The 22,164-nt window shown below is 40.1% G+C and overlaps 1 protein-coding gene across 8 annotated transcripts in view; it reads left to right on the top strand.

Moving 5' to 3' along the window:
- EML4 (EMAP like 4) overlaps positions 1 to 22,164 on the top strand; it is a 261,344-nt gene that overhangs the window by 99,288 nt on the left and 139,892 nt on the right. For 2 of the 8 annotated variants that reach the window (XM_089777514.1, XM_006133975.5), the window contains exon 1: positions 17,242 to 17,542. The exons of 3 other annotated variants lie outside the window; for them this stretch is intronic. In XM_089777514.1, the coding sequence (XP_089633640.1) occupies positions 17,476 to 17,542 (67 nt within the window). In that variant the 5' untranslated portion in view covers positions 17,242 to 17,475. Of the gene's footprint in view, positions 1 to 17,230; positions 17,543 to 22,164 lie in introns of those variants that run through there. 3 more of the 8 variants (XM_006133981.5, XM_089777512.1, XM_006133979.5) reach the window with 3 other exon arrangements.

The raw sequence follows: 22,164 nt of genomic DNA, 5'->3' as shown, positions 1-22,164 counted from the left end.
TGTGAGAAAGTTACTTGAATAATCAAAGGCAAGTGCTTATAGAGTTAACAACTATATGCCTGATCCACACAGCAGTTTGGATTGTATAATTCTTACCACTGTCAAAAGGTACAGCATGTCTAATCCACGGAATAGGGTGCCAAAATATTTGTTTAAAGAGACAAAAGAGAAGGCATAATTTTTGCTTTTCTACACTTTTCAAGCTGTTAAGCTTTCAGAGAAAATCTTGAAAATGAGACTTAGAGTAACCTATAGGCTCAAAATTCAAAGGGCAAAACAAATCCCTGTTTCAAATAAAAAAAAATCTTAATTTTAAAGAAAGTCTCCGGGCTTTGAATTTTAACACGACAGTTTAGGAATACTGACTATGCTAATCAATAAAAAATACATAAGGAATTTAAAAAATCCTGTATTAAAGAAAATTCCAACTTTTTAAAACATTTTAAATTTTGTAGAATGCCAGATATTCTTTCTTTTCCCCATATGTGCATTTTCTGGTCCCATGCAATTAGAGCCTTTGAAACAAATTTCCATGTGGCAGCACCACTGAGTCTAATAATGCTTTTATTTGGGGCTGGAGGTCTTCCTAGGACTTAGGTGGATGTGGGTGTAGAGTTGGATCTTAAGTATTGGAAAAGATAATTGTAAAAGGCACATTACTGTCCTTTTGAAAAATAATAATCTATTCCTACGTCTGCTGTTTAAAAACAAATTACCAACACCCCCCCCACACACAACCCAGCCCAGAATGCGATGACCAACCTCCCATCACAACCCTACCCCAGAAAGCAAAAGACCAATTAAAGTGAAATATATTTAAACAAACATCAGTGTGAATTCAGCCCCTACTGACTTGAAACATTGCTTCTACTGTGCCTCTTATCTTTTGTTAAAATCAGTAGAGTACTGCTGAGCAAACCTGCTTGGTTTCGCTGTGCTCTCTTGCTTGTGCCATTTAAATTAGGCCACAAAGAAACCCAAAAGTATTGGAACATTTTAAATAAATCTGAGAAAAGAAAGTCTTGGTTAAGATTTGTTTACATTATTCAGTAATATGAAAGAGGTATCTACAACAGTACTAGGAGAGCAGCCTATATGGTAAAGGATGTCTTTCTATTATTGACCATTTAAAAAAATCTTCTGAGTTACTTCTCTTATTCTTCATAATTTTTTTTATATCAGTTTGTTAATACATAAGTGGTTTAAATCTGCCACATTTCCTCTCTTTGGAAAGATGTGTATAACTATATAAATTGTGTTTTAAACATTAGTCAATGTATTGGTAAACACAGAGAGGCCAATTTTCAGATTTGGATTTTTTAAAGTAAGAAAATTTAGAGTCTTAGATTAATGCGTGTTGTACAAAATAATTCCAATATGCCCCACATAATAACATATAACACCTACATATCCCTTATGGTATATCAGTAAAATACATCCCTTTTTTAATGTGCTTTTCTAAATCATTGTTTTCTAAAGAATATTATCAAATCATAGTAAACTTTTGTTGTCATATTTGTAAATGTCTGTGTAATGGGATTATACTGCCCCTCTGGCCAAATGCACGTGCCTGCACACTCACTCTGGTTGTGGTGGGTCTTCAGTGACTGAGTCGGTCTGTGTATGTCCAGCAGGGGGCTATCTCAGCACCCTCTACAACAGAGTTCCCAATCATTTTTATATTGTGGACTAACAAACCCATTCACAAACTTTTGGTGGACGGGTAACATTTTATTTGCATATTTGCATAATCATTATGCAAATAATGAATATTCACATTTGCAAATAAAATGTTACCCGTCCACCAAAAGCCCTGGCCCCCAGAGCCACTGTGAATATCCAGAATCAGCGCTGGCATTCGCCACATCCCCTGAGCCATGTCCAAAGAGTCCCCTGAGGCACCCAGTGCCAGCCCTAACCCCTAGAGCCACTCACCGCTCCACCCCCATAGCACCAGTAATGGACCCCAGAGTCTCCTGCACCTTACCCCCCCAGTACCAGCCCCCCATCTCAAAAGCCTCAGTGCCAGCCCCCTGCTCCTTAGAGTTCCCCCCAGTGCTTCCTGTTTCCAGAGATATCCTGCACTCAACCCTCCCAGAGCCACCAATCCCCAATATTAGCTCCATTTCAGAGACCCCCAGTGCCATCCCCATAGCCCCCACTACTAGCCCCGCCTCTAGAGCCCCCAGTGCCAGTTCCCCACCCCATGCCCCCAATGTCAGCCCCTCACCTCCTAGAGCCACCTGCTTCTTAGAACCAACCACCCCTTAGAGCTCCCCAGTACTAGCCCTGCTCCCAGTATTAGCTTTGTCCTAGAGCCCCCTCAGTGCCAGCTCCCTGCCTATTAGAGCCTCTCCACCCCCAGTGCCTGCCCTGCCCCCCTCACCTAGCCACAAGGTATTCTTTCTGTTTCCACCTGTGAAGGAAACTGTCCCATGCACAGCTGAGTGGGATGCACATCTACACCCATATCTTGAAAAACAGTTATAGTATAGGTAAGTGTCTTTTCTTTATACAGTTTGACAACCAGTGACCAGAGCTAAATTTTCCTCCCAGGAGTAAAATAAAGACATTATGGATTCTCCTTCAAGTGATGCCAGTGCGTCCTCAAACCAGCAATCAGAGATTTTTGCCTAGCAGCGCCTTCCCGCATCGTGGTTGCGCAGTCGCCGTCTTGTGATGATTTTGTCTGTTGATTGCACATACAGCGTGGGTCCCCCTCAGTTCTTTTTCTGCAATCCTCAGCAGAAAACGGAGTCTCTCCGCAGTGCTTTTGTGACTGAAAATAAAAGATAGAGTAGTTAGTTTGTAGTGTTGTTAGTAGTTTAGTAAGTTTATAGTAAGCATTAAACTAGTTCTAGTTTGTTTAAAAGAAGGGTTTTCTTTTTCCTTCTTATCCAAGTTCTGGACCACAAATTTTTTTCTTCAAATTATGCTGGGCTCTCTTGGCTTCAAAAAATGTGATTCTTACAGAGAATCAATGCTCATATATGGCAGGCATGCGTCCTGCATAAAATGTCTGGGGAAGGGCCATGTGGTGCAGAAATGCCCACACTACCAGAACATGACTGCCGGAGCGAGAAAGGACAGGCAGATGAGGCTTAAAAATCTCCTAGGGAGAAATCCCTTCATCTGCCAATGTCCACGCCTAGCGAACCTTCTGAACCACCAAATCCATGCAAGAGGATTCACTCATCCCCTATAAGGGACTCCCATAAATCTTGAACCTCTCCGCCGTGGTCTCTGTCTTCTGTGTCCTGTGCCATGCTTTCACTGGTTCTGTCCACCTCTGGCAACACAGAAGAGCAGAGAACAGCACCTACAAAAAGAGCGGAGTTAGAGAACAAAGAGAAAGTCCAGCTCCTCTGCATCAACCAGCACCACTTCTTGCTCAACAAAACCAAAACCCGATATGCTGCCACTACCAGACCAAACACACTTTGGCATTGGAGTCCAAGATGGCTTCCCAGAAGACCACACACATGTGGCACTGAACACAGCAGGTACCGGCATCATTACCAACAGTGCTGAAGGCTCCTTCACTTCCTCATTCTCCCATAAGTCTGCAATCTAGTTCACACCGATGCTCTTTGGAGAATATTTCCTTTTCACTTACACTGTTGTTTCTGGGCATAGGGCATGGCACTAGTCAGAGGAGCGGATTCTCCTCCCAGCATTCCTCACCAATGGGTCCAGTAGCATCATGGCATTCCACTAGAAACCGACCAACATACCATCTACTGGAGTATCCGTGGTTTAACCACCTTTGGCCATACCCAGCACAGCAGTTTAAACAGCAGTGGCCACCTTGGGAGCCCTGGAACCAATATCGTACCCACTCCTTACACTGTCATTGTTTGCACAAATTGACAGTGGCGACCCCAGCACATACATTAACGTGCTGTCTGGACACCACCACACAATCATCCCCGTCCCACCCTCCGCGCTCATCTTTTGCAGCCGCCCAAGCTGAGTCTGTGGATTAGGACCTGTCTCACTCTGACTCTGGTAGTCACTCTGCTTCCTCAGTCCTTCTTATTTCCGGATGAGGTTGTCTTCCCCTCTTTTTCCTCTTCTCCTATAGATGACCCGAAACAATTTCAGGACCTATTCAGATGGATGGCTTAGTGCCAGGATATTGTACTTCTGGAGGTACAAGAAAAACAATAAAATCCTCCAACCTGTCTATGGCCCTCTAAATAGCTCTACCAATAGATGAGGCTATTATGGAACCATCTGAGGCAATAAATTCCAGCCTCCATTCCTCCCATCAATCACAATGTGGATAGAAAATATTTTGTCCCAGCCAAGGGGATGAATTTTCTTTTTTCTCATCTCCAGCCTAACCCGTTGGTTGTGGACTTGGTCCATCACCTATCAAGACAGACACAATATAAATCCACACCTTAGGAAAAGGAGCACAAGTGGTTGGACATTTCTGATAGGAAAGTGTACTCCTCCGCCACCCTGCAATTCTGCATATTGAATTATACTGCTTTGTAAGAACTATACTAGACTTCAAGAGCCTTTAAATGATCTCTCAGAACAAAAGACACCCTAGCTCCAATCTATAATGAAGGAGGGCCAGTCAATAACATGGCCAATGCTTCAGGCATCTATGGATGTAGAAGACGTGGCAGGTAGGGCTAGACCGACAGCAATAGTCGTATGCCGCACTTCATTGCTACAATCACCTGGCATCCTGCGGGAGTTACAAATAAAAGTGGAAGACCTCCCATTTGACAGAAATCAACTTTTCACTGCCAACATGGATGAAGTCCTCCATTCAGTGAAGAATTCGCGTACGACGTTCCAGACTTTAGGCATGTACACGTAGCCTAATAAAAAACACAAATACATCCCTATCAAGGACTGAGAAATACCTCTTGCTAGCAACAACAACAAAGACCATCTGACCAAAGACTTAAACATTTAAAAAGCTGATGTGCGGGGGGAGAGGAGACCGGGTACAAGCCAGGAATCAGCTAATTCCCAGCTTGCGCCTGGTTCCCCCACTGTGCTTGTGCTTTTTAAATGTAATAAGAGCCTTCTTACTACAATTAAAAAGCAGAGGTGCAGCAGTTGGGACCCAGCACAAATGGAGACTGCTTCAGTCCCCATTCACTCTGTTTTCCTTGCTGCGCCTCTGCCTCCCCTGTCCTCCTGTGTAGAGGTGGTGGTGGTGGTGAGGGGGGAACTGGCTTTTAAGCCGGCTCCCCCAAGGCCTAGCACTTGCTCCCCCCTTGCTGCCTTTGATACAGAGGCAGCAGGGGTGGGGGGAGGGGTGTGTGTGAGAGACTAGTTGAGTAGTGACTCAACTACCTGATAAGCCTAGGCTTATTGGGTAGTCAACTTGTCGACTAGTCAATTACATCCCTAAACAACACCATTACATTTTCATTGCAATTGACATTTCATGGAATCTTTTGCCTAGTATTTCTGTAAACAGAAAGACTCAGCTACTTCCTTTAGACAAGAATTGCAGAGCTATTAAAATAACATTTCCTGCAATAAACCTCCTTTACAAACTGGCAAACTGTCCAAATTTCTAAGCTTAAGTCTAGTGTAATAGTTTTTCTAATTAGTTTACAGTGTGAATAGTGCGAGTGTGTCTTTTTGCTTTAAGGTAGAAGAAATCTGCCCCAGCTTTAAATACACTTTGTTACCAGTTTCACAGTTCTACGTTCTTAATTCCTCCAATACAGTGGGAATGCCAATGTTGTTAAAAAAAGAGAGAGCGCGCGCGAGTGAGATCAAAGCCCAAGGGGAGGAGAGTAGCGTGTCACCTTGCGCTAGATCTCCTCTCAGTAAATGAGCTGTATATTTGTATCATAGCTTAAGGGTGCTTTCCATTTACAACATAATGAATGATTAAATATCTGAGATGTGTACATCAGGGAATTAATCTGCTGTTTGAATTAAATTAGATTGTCTTTTGTGGGCATGTGGATGTGATGTTTGGAGGATAGCTGCCCGGGGAATGCAGGATTTGCTGACTGTTGACTCCTCTCTTATTCAGAGAAACGGCATATAGCCAGTGGCAGCATACATTTCCTAGTTAAGTGGGCATCAGCTTTGATCTGAAGAAACATCTTGTTGAGCCAGGCTCTTAACTATGGTAATGTTTATAGTATGAACACCTCTCCCCTTGGACTGTTCTATAGACCAACAGCATCTTTTATGTTGGCAACAGAGTAACCTTCAAATGGCAATGACTTCTTGTCATACACAATTTGATCCGGTGACTTAAAAGTGAAAGATTCTGTATTCCATTGCCAGTTCCATGAACTAGTCACTTCTTTGGGGGTGATTTTATTTTGAACAGTACATGAAAGTATAATTTTTTGTCTCAATAACCATTTAAATATAGCCTACTTCTCAGATATAAGATTTTATTTTAAACACGCATAAAAGTGAATCTGGAGTGTAATTATAAACAAATGGCAGTTTGAGAGAAATCTTATTATAAAAAGGACACAAGTTTTTCTACACCTTGTTTCTTTAAATGTGCATGGTTCACTCAAAGCACTTCTAATGATGTGTGTCATAAGCCATGCTTTTACATTTCACAATAGGTGCAAACACTTTTTTTAGTATTTGCAAATGAATTGTGGTATGCTTTATTGTGATCATTTTGCTGTGTGTACAGATAGAACATGCTATCAGATATCTTAATGAAACGGATATGAAGCTCTGTGTGGATTCCTCTTGAGCAACTTTGTATAGTATTCTGTGACATCAGAAGAGTAGTTAATTTATGGACCGTACAGCTGTTACATGTGATGTTTCAGAATTGTATGGTTGTAAATGATATTTTGTTAAGGTCAAACTCTGAAGTGTTGTAATAGTTCATTTAAAGTGTGACACTATCTGACTTTAATTATTAGACAGTAGTTAAATGGAGTAAATTGTGTTTGTGTGGCTCCACTTCCTCTGAATCTGAATATTTGGGTTCTGTGCAGAGTGTGGAGAGATTTGGGAGGTCATTCCCACTAATCCAGTCCTATGGTTGCCAATGCCCCTCTGCCATTTGCACGTGCTGCTAGGACTGCTGGTTTTGCATAAGCACAGATTTGTGACATGTACCCTGTTCCATATCTTGTGAACATTCGTAGGGACCTTTTGTGCTTGTCTGGTGCAGCTCCTCCTTGTTCCTCCTTATTCCTGTGCACCTTCAGAGAGTCAAATGGTCTTGTGTTGAGCCGCTTTATCAGACATTATCTTTATCCTGCAAGAATACGTACCTCATTTATTTCCTTTTAATCTGAGATTTTTCTGATCCACTGAGCACCTAATGGTGTATTATATGCTATCTGATGACAAACAAGAGTGTTGTACAAGCATAGACTTGATGTTAGATAATCAAACTGGTTTCACATTACTATTTTTACAGTTAAATTGGAAGGTGCAAATACATTTTAACAATGGTACAACTATTAAACATTGCAGTAGTCTCTATTTTCTGCTAGGTGATCAAGTCTTTTTTGTAGTTGTTTTGCTGGAATTACACTTGATTTGTTCTAAAAAATAAGTGTTTAATTTTTAAACAATGTAGTATTTTTGGAAATGGAAGTATATTGTATTTTGAAAACTCTTGGTATTTTTGCAAGAATCTCCCCCACAATGTACTGCAAATGACAACGTTGTTCTTCACGTTGAAATTAATTAATCAGACATGTCTAGAACCATAAGTTTGGTGTGACTAATCTGATCAGTTACTAGTTTGTTTTCAAAAATCTAATTTTTGCTGCTTTTTTAAACTATAATGAATATACTAAATAATATTATAGCAACAGTGGATAGTTCAATAGTTATAAAAAGTTATAATAATTATGACAGTATATAGTGTAAAGTACATTACCATGATAAAACTTTAGGCTCCGATTTATGCAGAACTTCCATGGTTGAAACAAACTTAGTTTGGGGTGAAACAGTAAGGCTCTCTGGACAAATATACAGAATTCTGTGGAGGTAGTAGTGGTAATGCCATTCAGGATAACCCCTGTTTCAGTACTAAGGGTTAGGTTATATCAGGGATCAGCAACCTTTCTGAGGTGGTGTGCCAAGATTTAACACTTCTGCCCTGGGCCATGCCACTCTCCCGGGATGGGCTCTCTCCCCCGTGTGCTCCATGGACCACCTGGGTCAATGCAAACCTTTCCGCAGACTAGCAGTTGCTAATGGAAACTCACTGTTAATTACATAATTACATCCAGGCCATTTTGCTAGTGCTGCAGCTGGGGAGAATGGTTTAATTTAAATGATTAAATAGATTAAGTATTTTAGCTTTCTCATGGTAGTTTATCAAACTTCATTTTAAATAAAGTAAAATATTATGTCCAATGCAAAAAAAGTTTTAATGTTTTCTTTCTTTGTCAGGGATGAGGAACCTTTCATGGGTTGGGGGTCACTGACCCACAGAAAAATCAGTTGGGGACCACACAAGTGAGAAGCAAAAACACTCCTCCAAAACCCCCTGACACACCTCACTTTTCTGACACTCCAGCCCCCATGGGGTGAGGGGAAGAGACAGGGAGGGCTGAGGTTCAGGGCTTCCCATAGGCCAGATTTACTTTTCTGGTGTTCTAGAGTTAAAGGATTTTGTGAACCCCTTCGCTTCTGGGGTCGGAGCAAAAATAAGGGGTTCAGTGTGCGAGACAGGGCTGAGTGGGAGAGAGATGTAGGATCTGGGCAGGAGATGAGGTACAGGAGGGGGTGAGGAGACCAGGATCTGGACGGGGATTTGGCAGCAGGAGAGGATATGGAGTGGTGCTATGAGAGCAGTCTGGTGCGCCATGTGTGCTGGCTGCCCAACCCTGGCTCTGATGAGCAGGCCCAGCCTCACCCTTCCTCAAACAAGAAGCCTGTAGCCAGGAGGGGGAGATTAATCCCTTAGCTCCTGGGAGCTGCATGAGCAGGTTGGGCAGGGGCAGCCCCAGGGATGCCTGAGCGCCTCTCCTCCCTCTGCCCCCAGCAGGAAGCTAGAGCTAGTGCTCCAGCCTATAGCTGCGTAGCCGAGGCCGGAGCCACAGCACAAGCTCCCGGCTGTGCAGGGGGAGGGGCACAGCTGCGCTCCCGCCCCGCATGCCACGGGAAATTGTCTTGTGTGCTGCTTGTGGCACGTGTGCCTGGGGTTGCCGACCCCTGTGTTTTATGCACTCAGACAACCACACTATAGCATGGCAAATGCCATTATCAAAAAAATGACCAGGCATGCATGCATAGGATAAGAGGTCTTAAAAGAGATTCTTTGATGTACAAGCTGTTCTTGTCCACTCTAATTTATTAGTCTAGGTATATTTCATACCAATCTCTCCATTCCCTTCTACCACAAAAGCCGCAAAACCCAACCCAACCAAACCAAATCCTTTCCTATGTGATTCCTATTCACAGATGTCCTGCTGTGTTGTGAAAATATATTTGAGCCAGCCAGTGACCATGTTTTTAATTTAAATGTGTGTTAGAACTAATTATATTTGATTGTTTATTTCTCGTGATGCATCTAATAAAACAAGGTGAACAGTTTTGCCAGGAAGGGGATCAAATATATTCTAATGTTGTAAAGGTAAATATTGGTTTCTAAAGACAGAGGGTGGTTTGTTTTTTTGTTTTTTTGAAAGAAAAGTGAATAAATACTATAACAATCTTCTTAAAGCATTGGGTTGGTCAGTTACTAAAAAAAATCACCGCTTTTCTGCCTTTCCATTGGGGAAAAGAAGTGAAGTATATGGTAAAAAGAGATATTCAGCTGCTGAAATGTCATATTTGGCTAGCATGACAATAGGTTATCTACTGAAACTCTGCTGCTGCTAGTTGTATGTTGCAGAGTTGTTTGCTATTAAATGATTAAAGAACATCGACTATTAACAATTTAAATCAACTGGTGCTAGTATGTTTCTATTTACACAATCGTAGGCATTACATGAATCCAAATGATAGATTATTGTAATGTTAATTATATGTAATTGTGCATGCAATTTTTATGTCTGATAGAGAAAATCCTTATCAATTAAAATGCAAATAAAATAAACAATATATGTAAAAAACAATTTCTAGGGGTAGCCATGTGAGTCTGTAACTTTAAAAACAACTAGTGATACTGTAGTACCTTAGGGCACATCTACACAGTAGGGCTAAAGCTGAAATAAGCTATGCAACTTGAGCTACGTCAATTGCGTAGCTTAAGTTGAAATAGCTTATTTCAACTCTTGACACTGTCTGCACAGCAGGAAGTCTGAGAGAGAGCACTCTTCCCCCAACTTTCCTTACTCATTTTAAAATGAGGGTTACAGGAGTTGGAGTAAGAAGTCCTCCAGCTTGACATTATTTTGATATTAAGTTGAAATAGCTGCTTGTAGTGTAGATGCAGACTGTTATTTCGGAATAACATTTATTCTGAATTATATTATATATAAAATATAATATTATATATTATACACACACACACACACACACACACACACACACACACACACACACACACACACAGATATATAAAAACAGCAGAAGTAGTACCTGTCAATTGTAGGATTCATGTTAATGAAGCTACTTAAGTGGGCTGGATCTGTTCCATACATAGATTATGAGGAGGAAATGCAGGAAACTTTGGTTCTGTGATGCACCAACCAGTTAATGTCTTTGTTTAGGGTCAGAGTACTTGTGTTAAATCTGTAGATAAATTCTATTTCTGCAGACTCTCTCTGTGATGGGTTAGTTGACAATGGGGTTTGTTGCAAGGATAAGTTCCTGAGTGAATGTTTCTCAGGTGTGATGTGTGGCTGCTGAAAAGTATTTGTTTCAGGTTGGGGAGGGGTTGTCTGTAGGTGAGGATTAGCCTGTCTCCCAAGGCCTCTGAGGGTGAGAGATCATTTTCCATGATCAGTTGTAGATTGTGAATGATGTGCTTGGGGGCTGTAGGTGATGCGTTGTTATCCTTGTTGGGCCTATATTGAAGTATTTGACTTTTGGCTCTTTCAGTCTGTTTCCTTACTTCCCCAGGTAGGTATTTAAGTTTTAAGAATGCTTGATAAAGATCTTCAGAGGGGTAGCCTAGTTAGTCTGTAACGGGAAAATTTGAAAAACAATGAACAGTCTAACAGCACCGTAGAGACTAATAAAACATGTAGATGGTATCATCAGCGTGCGTGGGTACAACCCGTAGGTGTTTGTGTCTGTGGGATTGAAGCAAATCCAGTTGTATTTTAGGGCTTGGCTGTAGACAGTCAATCATGTGATGGAAGCTAGAGGCACATAGGTAAGAATAGCAGTCAGTAGGCTTCCAGTATGGGGCAGTGTTTGTGACCATTATTTATTTGTATTGTAATGTTAAGTAAATGGATCTCTTGTGTGGACTGGTCCAGGCTGACCAGTGGGATGGAAATTGTTGAAATCCCTGTGGAATTCTTCAAGGGTCTCCTTCTTGTGAGTCCACATGCAGAAGATGTCATCAATGTAGCGTGTGTAAAAGAAGGCTGCTAGAGCTAAGAAAATGCTGTTTGAGGTTGGCCATAACAATTTTGGCATAGGTTACAGCCGCACAAGAATGAAGGAAGTAGTTGAATAAATTTAATTTAGTAAATTTAAAAAAAAGAGAGAGAGATTGAGGAGAAATCTTGGTCACATGTCAGCAGGGCCAGGATTTCACCCTGATTTATGTAACTACAGGTGTTTTCGTATTCATATTAGTTAGGATACTAGAGCAAAGACACTTAATTTTCATGTTTGGTGATCTTAATAAGGAAGAATTTCCCACCACATCATATACATTTAAGTGCCTAATAGTTTTCCCTGTTTTTCCAAGAACCTGGAGTTGGCTGTGTTCGGAGACATGGTAAAGACTTGATGGATTATTGGTCTCTTTTGTTACGTTATGTCAGTGTTCTTAATATGTAGACACGGTTTACTATTATTGGTATACATTCCTCTTTGTGTTCCTGCTATACACATATCCTTATTTTATTCATACCTTTAATCTACTTTGTGTTAAAAAAGACTAGTACTTTTGTAACTGTTAATGTAAAATTATATTTTGCTTTTCATTGTTAAAGTACTGTCCAGATAGTCACTGGAGATTGCTTTGATTTTTAAGCACATTATGTCCTCATAAATAAATATTTTGGTCAATACAATGTAGTGTCCTCATACATAATTACATATTAACTCAAGATATTTGAGAGAGATGCCAAAAATCACCATCCTCACTGCCCCAAAATTACTCCTGACATAAATAATAGCAGAGAGGTGGAGAAACAAAATAAGAGATGATAGTCAAGAGTGAAAACCTTTAAAGAGCTGGCAATGGAAAAGGCTTTGGGGATAGCAAAAAAATTACAAAAGAGAAAGCTGTTGCACTAGCAGTGATGAAATTATTTCAAGCCACAAATTAAGACCCCAATGAGAAGGCAGGTAAGGGACAAAATTAATGAAATAAGCAAAACCATGCCCATGAGGGTTTTAAAGCCAAAGAGAGCATGATTTGTCCAGATATTAAAATTAATGGGAAGCAGGTGGATTTGCATGAATACTGGGGTTTAACTGTTCATGCCATTTTTTGTAGTGAACTCTTTGTATGATATTGAAGATCACATTGCAATGACTGGCATCAGTGCCATGAGTCATGTCAGCAATAACAGATAAAACGCAAAAGGGAAGATATGTCTTTTCACCCTATAACACAATGTGCGCTTGAACTAAGGATGTAAGGGTATAGCTGTTTAAATGGGTAACCAATTAGCATGAGCTTATTGGTTATCCAAACGGGTACATGTAGCTCCCGGTGTAGCTCCCAGGGAGCTGGCTGCTGTCCCACGCTGCTGCCTCTGTATCAGGAGGCAGCAGCGTGGGGTGGCAACCGGCTCCCTGGGAGTGGAGTGGCAGGTGAGAACCAGTATTCCCTGGGAGCTGGCTTAAAAGGCAGATACAGCAGTGTAGGGCAGCAGGCAGGAGCCACTATGCATGGGGAGCTGGCTCCCAGTGTACACTGGTTCCCAGGGAGCTGGCTGCCGTCTTGCACTGCTTGTGCATGTAAATGTATGAAAGCTGAAATTTTTCAGCAGTTACACAGTTAACCAAATTACCTGCATTTTAACAGCCTTGGTTTGAACGTGTAGCGGGTTGGGAAAATGCTGGAAAGTGGCCAGTGATTTTGAAATTACACATAGAATACTAGAACTGGAAGGGACCTTGAGAGATCCAGTCCCCTGCCCTCACGGCAGGAACAAGCACCGTCTAGACCAGTGGTCTCCAACCTTTTTACACCCAAGATCACTTTTTAAATGAAAGACCAAGCCAAGATCTACCGCCTCGCCCCTTCCTTGAAGCCCCGCCCTCTCTATTCTCCTCCTCTCCATCACTTGCTATCCCCAATCCTTATACTGCTACTTTAAAAAAAAATTCCCACCATTCCTCGCAGCTACTCACCTGTGCTGTTGCTCGGTGAGTAGCTGCTCCTCAAATGGGGAAATCTAATGTAAATGTACTGCGCAGGCGCGAAGTTCAGAGAGGGCTCAAGAGCTACTCTTAGAGCCTCCGAGATCTACCGGTAGATCGTGATCCACTGGTTGGTGACCACGGGTCTAGACCATCCCTGAAAGATGTCTATCCAACTGCTCTTAAATATATCCAGTGATGAAGATCCTACAATCTCCCTAGGGAATTTATTCCAATGTTTAACCACCCGGACCATTAGGAAGTTTTTCCTAATGTCCAACCTAAAACCTCCCTTGCTACAATTTAAGCCCATGGTTTCTTGTCCTATCATCAGAGGCCAAAGAAAACAATTTTTCTTCCTCCTCCTAACATCCTTTTAGATACTTGAAAACTACTAACATATCTCCTCTCAGTCTTCTCTTTTCCAAACTAAGCAAGCCCAATTCTTTCAGCCTTCTCTCATAGGTCATGTTTTCTAGAGCTTTAATTACATATTCATTAGCAAGCCCCATCTGCAGTATTGTGATGATTAGGGGAGCCCGGCAGAATGGCAGTCATGGAGCCGGGCAGAATGTGCTATCATTCCTTGCAGAATATTTAGTTATTCTCACTGTCTCACTCACCCACAAACACTGAATACATACAGTGTTGAGAGTTTAATTATGTTTAATTAAATGTTTAATTATGAGATACCTACAGTGGCATAACCCATTTTGTTGACCAGAATGGTCAGTTTTCATTATAAGAAAAGCATTTGAACAATAAAGAGCTTAAGACAAGGACGAAAAAAATCACTGTGTTACTTAGGCTTGCCAGGTGTTCAGTTTTGACCAGAATGCCCAGTTAAAAAGGAACCCTGGCAGGTCCCATTAGCATGGCTGACAGAGCTGTTAAAAGTCCAGTTGGTGGCACTGCAGGGGCTCGAGGCTAAGGCAGGATCCGTAACTTCCCTGGCTCTGTATGGCTGCCAGGTCCCTGCAGTCCCGAAGCATATGGGTAGCTAAGGAGGCTCCACGTAAAGCCCCTGCCTCAAATTCTGGCTCTGTAGCTCCCATGCCACTTCCTATACCACAGCCCTGTCCCCCCAACCTGGAGCTCCCTCATATACTCCAAAGCCCACATCCCTGGCTCCATTCCAGACCCTGTACCCCGAGCTGGATCCTGCCTCTTCTCCTCCAATCCAGTAAAAGGGAGTGAGGATTGTGGACAGTGGGGAATGGAGCAAGTAGGAGTTGGGCAGGGCCTCTGGGTAGGATTGAGATGGGGGTGCTCGGTTTTGTGCGATTAGAAAGTTGGCAACCCTACTTTTATTTTACTTTATATCCTGAGCTCTGTGTTCCAGTGATATGTTTTGCTTCTCCGGTACCTCAGGAAATAAACTTTTTGCTTTGGTGAGTGAGAGGTACGATTCTCCCAGAGTCTTCGGGAATTAAGGATTATTCTTTAATTAAATATTATGTCATGTGATGAAACCTCCAGGAATTACATCCAACCATAATTGGCATCCCTAGCTGATAGGTCATGGGCTTAGTTGGAAATATTGCAATAATGTAGCTTTGTAGTGGGGGATTTTGTTGTTGTTGTTTTCTTTTAAGAAAGCCCTCCTCATCAAAACTAAAAATCTTTTGTGTCAAAGGTCCTACATCTGGAAACATTAGCATTTAATTTCCCATATGCACAATACAAGCTCTTAGTTGCATTCTGCAACAAGAATTCTGCCTTTATCCTAGAAATTCAACAATCCAAAGACAATGTATTGTTTAAAGCCATGTTTAAGAAGAGTGGCTCCTATTTATCCTGTATAATTGCTTATATATTTTATGATCATCAACAGCAGTTTTAAAATAGGGAATTAAGTTTCTTTCCACCTCCCCTTTCTATTCTGTATCACTTAGCAAACACAACAAGCTCAGTTGGTTGTCTCAAATGTAATATTCTGAATTTTAATTTTGTTTGTTTTTGTTCTCTTTGATGATACAAGATTAAAAAGAAGGAGGGGTGGAGTGGGGTTTTAAGTAGGAATGCAAAATAGTGGTTAATCAGCTAACCAGTTAAGGTCAACATTAGGTTAACCTAGTGTTTAACCAGTTAAATGACTAAAGCGGGATCCACGCTGGGGACTAAAGCAGCCCCCCAGTCTGTTCTGGCAATGGCTGCCTGCTGGGGCTGAGACTGGGGCTGCCACCAGCTCCCAGACCTTGCCAGTTACTAGTTAACTGATTAACCTTTCACATCCCCAGTTTTAAGTGATTCCCTGTCTCAGTAGTTCTCCACCATTTTCTTAGTTCCCATTTTATCTTCTGGTTACTTGTGCACTTAAGTGCCCCAGTGATAATCCATCTTTTTTATTATTTCTGTTTTAATTTTTTGTAAGGTAAATTCTTTCCTTCCACAAAGAGTAGCTTTCAGGAATTGCTGCTAGTATTTTCTGCTGGAATCAAGTAGCTCAGGGAATGTGAGTTTGAATAACATCGCCTTGCGTATTATTTTTATTTGAAGAGAGTTCTGTCACAAACGCTGCTGAAGAACAATTCACATGAGAGGAGTGAGAGATGTTCAGAACTCTGACATCCATTGCCTTTTGAATGGTGAGAGTTGAGCCCACTGTGCTTTTTTGTTTTCTTATACCCCACTCTTTTTAGTCTCTCTTTGCTCCAGCTATTTACATTTTGTCTTTCTATGGTTCTGGAAAGCTTTGAAAGTGCTAGATTATTTAAATCATATCAGAGATATAGGGGAAAATATATGAAATATGTAACCACCAATTCCTTTGTTTTTGACATTTATTTTACTGTATTCATTTTGCCAGTTGGCTCCAGGCACAGCTACCAAAAGAATGAGCACATGTTGCATTCATTAGTTCTCATCTGGCTCTACTTGGTTTTGCAAGACAGACAAAAGCATGGTCATATTAAATAGACTGTAATGCATTTGTAATATGAGTTCTCTCACACTGAATGGAATGATAGCATTTCAAAAGCAGCTAGTTTTAAACTAGGAAATTAGTTCTTCTTCAGCTTATTGTATTAAAAAAAAAAGCGTATGAGAGTATAGCCAGTGATATCATTGCAGTTTAATTTTTGAGAGAGAAATATGGTATGAAAATACCAAATACCAAAAATTGGCACATCACTTCCATTTTCTCATGCAGTGTGTGGCTGCAATTAAATTTGTTAGTGATTGTAATACATAAGCAAACACAGTTTGGGAAAGTAAGAGTTGAGTTTTCATTGACATTGTTTGCTTGTTTTTCCAGTTATTTAAAATTTAACTATGGAAATCCTCATGCTTAGTTATTCTTAACTGTAAGTGTTCAGGTCTATGTAGGTGAAATAAAAATTCAGTTGTTTCTATAATTGTAAAAACCAATCTGAAAAACCTGTAGATTGGCACACATTGAGGACAACTGGCAGATTTGCTTAATCTGAAGGAGAAAGAGCAGAGGTACAAATTAAGATTTCAGTTTTGCTCCTGATGATTTAAAGCGGTAGCAATATATCCCGTGTAGAAAGAACAGCCTTTTTTTTCTGGATTTTGAAAAATAGTAAGAGTTCTGTGAATATCTTAGAGAGCTGTTGTTAAAACGTATGTGGCAGAGTTGTAATGTTTGAGATCTTTAATTGATAGTTTGTGCACTGTGACAAATTGCTGTAGTGCACAGATTAGTGAATGCCGTTCTTATTGTATTTCTGACATCTGAGATTTAGCCACTCCCTGAAACAGTCTCAAATTTTTGTCTGCATCCCACCCCCTTTTGCCTCTCTCTCTCTCCCTCCTCCCCTCCCTCCCTCCCTCCCTCAAGCAGAAGCTTTCCTCTTGCTCAGAGTGCAAAGAAAGGCAGAAGGAGGAGACCTATCTTAAGAAGTTTTATTTGTGCCAACACAGAAGTGCTTTGTGGTGGGCCATCTGGACTGGAAGGATTTCCTCAGAATTCTAAAGTATGCCATCAGTTTTAGAGAGCTGGGATTTGCTCTGAAATTATCTGGGAAGGCAGCAAGAAACTTAGACTGAACTGGTTTTATAGTACTTGTAACATAGGTGACAAGAATGGAAGACAGCTTGCCTTGTCTTGCTTCAGTATGTGATTCCTCAGCACTTATGAACTTCTGCACTGGTAAAGTACATTTATCTTTTTCTACTGGGAATGCCAGTGCAGTCTCTGAAAAGTTCTTATGAATCATGAGGAAAAAAAAGCAATCTTGTGCTAAAGACTGCTAAAACGAGTTCCAACTCTTTCTTTGCCAGTCCCTTTTGCCCCCACCAAAACAAAAAAAAGTGTACAAGTAAATAACATGACAAATATTTATCTGCATACTTCAGTAATTCTGCATCCTCTTACAGCCAACATGGTATGCTTATTCAGAGATCAAAATAGCTTACTATAATGTAATTTCACAAAACTAAATTCCTGAAGGCTTTGAGAAAGTAAACAAAACAATTTTTACTATTGTGCATGTACAGTATAACAGAGAAGGAATAATTAAACTAAATGTTTGATGGAAACATAGTCTTGATATGGTGACTTTGAAGTGTGAATATTTCTCTTCCCCTTCCCTCTCCCCACGCTCCCAGGAAAATAGCATGCTAGATCATAAACTGTATCATATAATACTTTTTCCTTTTAAACAGATAGATATGATTGGTGAAAGCTGTTCACTGATAAATACTTTAGAAAACTCTTTCTCATTGTTATACTAAAAATTAACTATGCTCCTGCAAGTAAGTTTTGATTACATATGGGCTCTTGAGATAGGAGGCAGTAAAGATTCATTCACAATAAGTAATGAAAATAGCTGAAATTTCAAGTATGTACAAAGCAAATCTGTATTTTTGTTTCTGCATTGAATGGCATGTTTTCTTCACAAACTTAACTCTGTCTTCCCTTTCATTTTGAACCTTTACCAAAACATTAGTAAAAGTAGCAAAAACTTTCAATACAAATTTCCTTTGGTAAAACAATTGTTATCAAACCAATCTGTATTTAGTGTAAGTCAAAAAATTAACTGCGGAGTTCCTGCTCTTTCATGAAGAAGTTTGAACTAGATCTTTAATATTCTGAGACAAGACACTGAGTCAAATTAGAACAATGAAAATATTTCTGGGTAGTCAGTAAATATATACTCATCCCAAAATCACACATCCCTCACTGAAAAAAATGCTCTTTTTTGTTTGCTGGTTCATAAAGGATAATTTCGATATGAGTACAGTCATACAAGTACAAAATCATGTAGTTTATATCCTTAATGTGAAAGGTGAACACAAAGTGATTAATTTCATACTTTTTTTGACATTTCCCAAAAGCAATGGTAAATGCTCAGAACTGTAGATTTCCATGTATGTATAACTGGAAGAAGAATAAGGCTGCTCTAATGTAAATTCCTTAACTGGGTAATGTATTGTACTTTGTCTGCTGCAGAATTCAAAGCATTCAACGTGGATTAATTAGAATGTGATATTAAAATGTTGCAATCAGAGGGGAGTGAATTGGAAATTTAAAAATACTTACCCTTCTCATAATCCCTTGCAGTTGCACAATCCTGGAAAGCACAGCAGTATGAAGAAGGCTGCTGTTTAACTCTTCAAGTACCTGCAGAACAGAAATCAAAGGTCACTAAATTTTATGGAAAAATATAGAGCCATATTTGTCCCCCCTTCCCTCGCTGATGCTGAGTAGCACTCTATTCAACAAGAACTCCTATATATTTTAATATTCCTTAGTAAATAAGGATTTAATAATCCTCTGACAAAGCTCAGATGTCATCTCAGGCTGGTGATTTTGAGAAGAAAATATAAAATTCCAGATTGTGAATGTGTCTGATGGTGACATCACTGTTAATCTTTAAGTATTTCCTTCCTAATGTGTGTTGCAAATATGTGCACCTACCTACCATCGAATAACAACAATTTTAGTATTATTAATTGGAAGTAAGAGACTATAGAGGGATTTATCATTGATCCCATATTCTAAGAGAATGACTCACATTTTAAAAAAATGCATACATTTACATTAAAAATGTAAGTTAAAGTCTCTAATTAAAACAAAAACACAAATAACAATAAAAGAAGTCTCTTATTATTCAATTTTATATTGGATCTTTCTCATAATCAGGGTTTTAGTCCTCATTGTCAAATTAACTTACTATTTGTTTCTATACTTGTTCAGTTTCCACTTTGCTATTTTCAAATGCTTCTTTGTTTTACTAAGATCAGACTATCACGGCTACCTCTCTGAGATTAGAGGGAGACTTCAGAACTTTTATTTAACACTGTTAAATAAAATTTGACACCGTTTCGAATGGGCCTTAATATAGATGATACTTACCTTACACATTACTAAAACAGCCTCCCCACCTTCTGATATTCTAGTAACTCCAGATAATCCACTTAATTGACTCTTACAATAAGCCATTTCCTCCTTCCTTATCTCTTCTTTGTCCCCTCGCCCCCACTTTCTGTCCTATGTAGCTGATTCATTAGTTTGTAATTTGTTTACTTTTTTCATTGTATCCCTCTGTTATATAATGATCATGCCAATTCACTTTCAGAATATGATCTGAAGAAGTGGGTCTGCCCCACGAAAGCTCATCACCTAATAAACTATCTTGTTAGTCTTTAAAGCGTTACATGACTACTTCTTTACTCTTTTTTTTTTAAAATAAAGCATTTCAAGCATAAGTGACAAGGATTTTTGAGAAGCAGCTGCTTGAGTTGGCATTATTAGTTATGTTTTTTAAATTACCCCTAAAATTGTCTTCTTGGTATGAATGCTTAGAAAGCCTGAAATGCTTGCTGTTTTTCTTTTTAATCCCACAACAGATGTTTTAGAGATAAGATGCAGAAAACATTGGTCTGATAGTGATGGTTGCCTCCTACTTTGACCCCATCAAAGGGCTACTTGCATGAAAAAGGTTTGTAGGACAGGGATCTGTTTTGTTGGGCAGAACTGCCACTAATGGCAGGAGTTATGTCTAGGCAAGGTGTTGGCACTCTGCTTTACTACTATGTCATCGTTTTTATGTTGTAGCTGTGACTGGCAGAAAGAAGTGGGGGAAGGTAGTAAGAGAGGAAGGAATTTTCTCCACTTACTGTGGGAAAATCCTGATTTCCGTTTCCAGACTTTATACCCCATGTTTTCACTAGATTCCTTCTTCATGAATGAGGCAATAGTGTGGAACACTTGTACTTCCTTTATAGTTTGGGATATGACATCACACCTGATACAGACTTTTTTCAAATTAAAATGCTTGTTCTAGATAGAAGTAGTAGCAATTTTCCCACAAATGTTTGGTTATAAGGATGGCTTTTACAATTAAAACAGTGTCAGTGCCCCTGTAATAGCATTTTCAAAGAGGACTTGACTTGAAAATTAGCTTGGAGCTGATATATGTTGTTTCAGACAAACAATGAGATTTTTGTTTTGTGCAAGAGAAGATGCATTTATTTGCAAACAAAATTAAGTAATTAAAAAAATCCAATAGTGTGTTTTGGTGGTCTGAAAATTTTAAATTACATTGTAAGCAAATTCTAATGACACTGACTCTTGAACACCTGTTTGGGGAAAGATGGATGACATTCTACTGTCCAATTGTCTGGAAATATATATTTTAAAAGAGTTTATTTAGGCTTTGGCTATTCTGGGATTTACCCTATTTACATCCATCAGATCCTAGCAACCAGTAAAAGTGCACAGTTTTAAATTCCTATTTTAATCTGGAAAATCTGAATAGAATTCAAGGCCAAATGAGACCATTATGTTTGTCTTGTTTGATCTTGCATATAACACAGGCCATTCATCTTCCCTAAAATAATTTGATCCAATCTTGATATAAAAATTGCCAATGTTAGCGAATCCATCAACAGTATTTGATAAATTGTTCCAGTTATCCTTAGTGAGGCTTAATTACCTTCACTAAGAAAAGCCAGTCTGATATGTAACTTCAACTTCCAACCACAGTCTCTTATACCTTTGATCTCGTGCAGTTTGCACTAGTTTTAAGCAGCACAGGTAATCTGGTACAAAATAGGGATGTTAAAATGCATTTCTTTTTTTGCTAAAACTGTAACCTGGTGTACCCATGCACATGTTTACATGTAGAGATGGGGAGGCAGCTCTGCTGGAGCTAGTGTGCGCAGGGAGCTGGTATTTAAGCTGGCTCCCTGTGCATACTGGCTTCTATCCCACTCCTTCCTACTGGTGTCTCTGTATCAGTCAGCAGCACGCTGAGGGAGGCAGGCAAGAGGCAGTGGCCATTGGGAGCCGATTGAAAAGCTGGCTTCCTATGCACACTGGCTCCTGCCTGGCTGCCGCCCCCCTATGCTGCTGCCCAGGCTCATTGGTTAACTGTTTACATGTGTATACTATCACATTCCTAGTGGAAATCGTGGCTTATAGTAAATTTTGCTATCTACTTTAGGGCTTGGCAGCTACTCTGGTGACTGGCCACTGATAAGTAAATCTGCAGTGTAGATAAGGGCTTTACCTTTACGGCATGTGTACAGAGACGATGGGCCCTCTGGAGTTTGATCATCTAGTGTTCAATTTAGCAGGTCTGCTGTGGCCCCCAAATCGAATGCTGAGAGTAGCCCCGGTGGGGGCCAGTACTCCTCAATCTGCAAGGAGTAATGGAAACCAATGGGAGTGTGTGCTCCCGTCTGCCTTCTACAGTGTAGATGCTGCAGCGTAAATTCGGTTTAAGATAAGCTGAATCCACCGATGCGTTTTGTGTAACTGGATGG

The sequence above is a fragment of the Pelodiscus sinensis genome, chromosome 3 (assembly GCF_052426305.1).
Source record: "Pelodiscus sinensis isolate ZL-2025 chromosome 3, ASM5242630v1, whole genome shotgun sequence".
Classification (NCBI taxonomy): domain Eukaryota; kingdom Metazoa; phylum Chordata; order Testudines; family Trionychidae; genus Pelodiscus; species Pelodiscus sinensis.
This window is presented reverse-complemented; position numbering and strand designations above follow the sequence as displayed.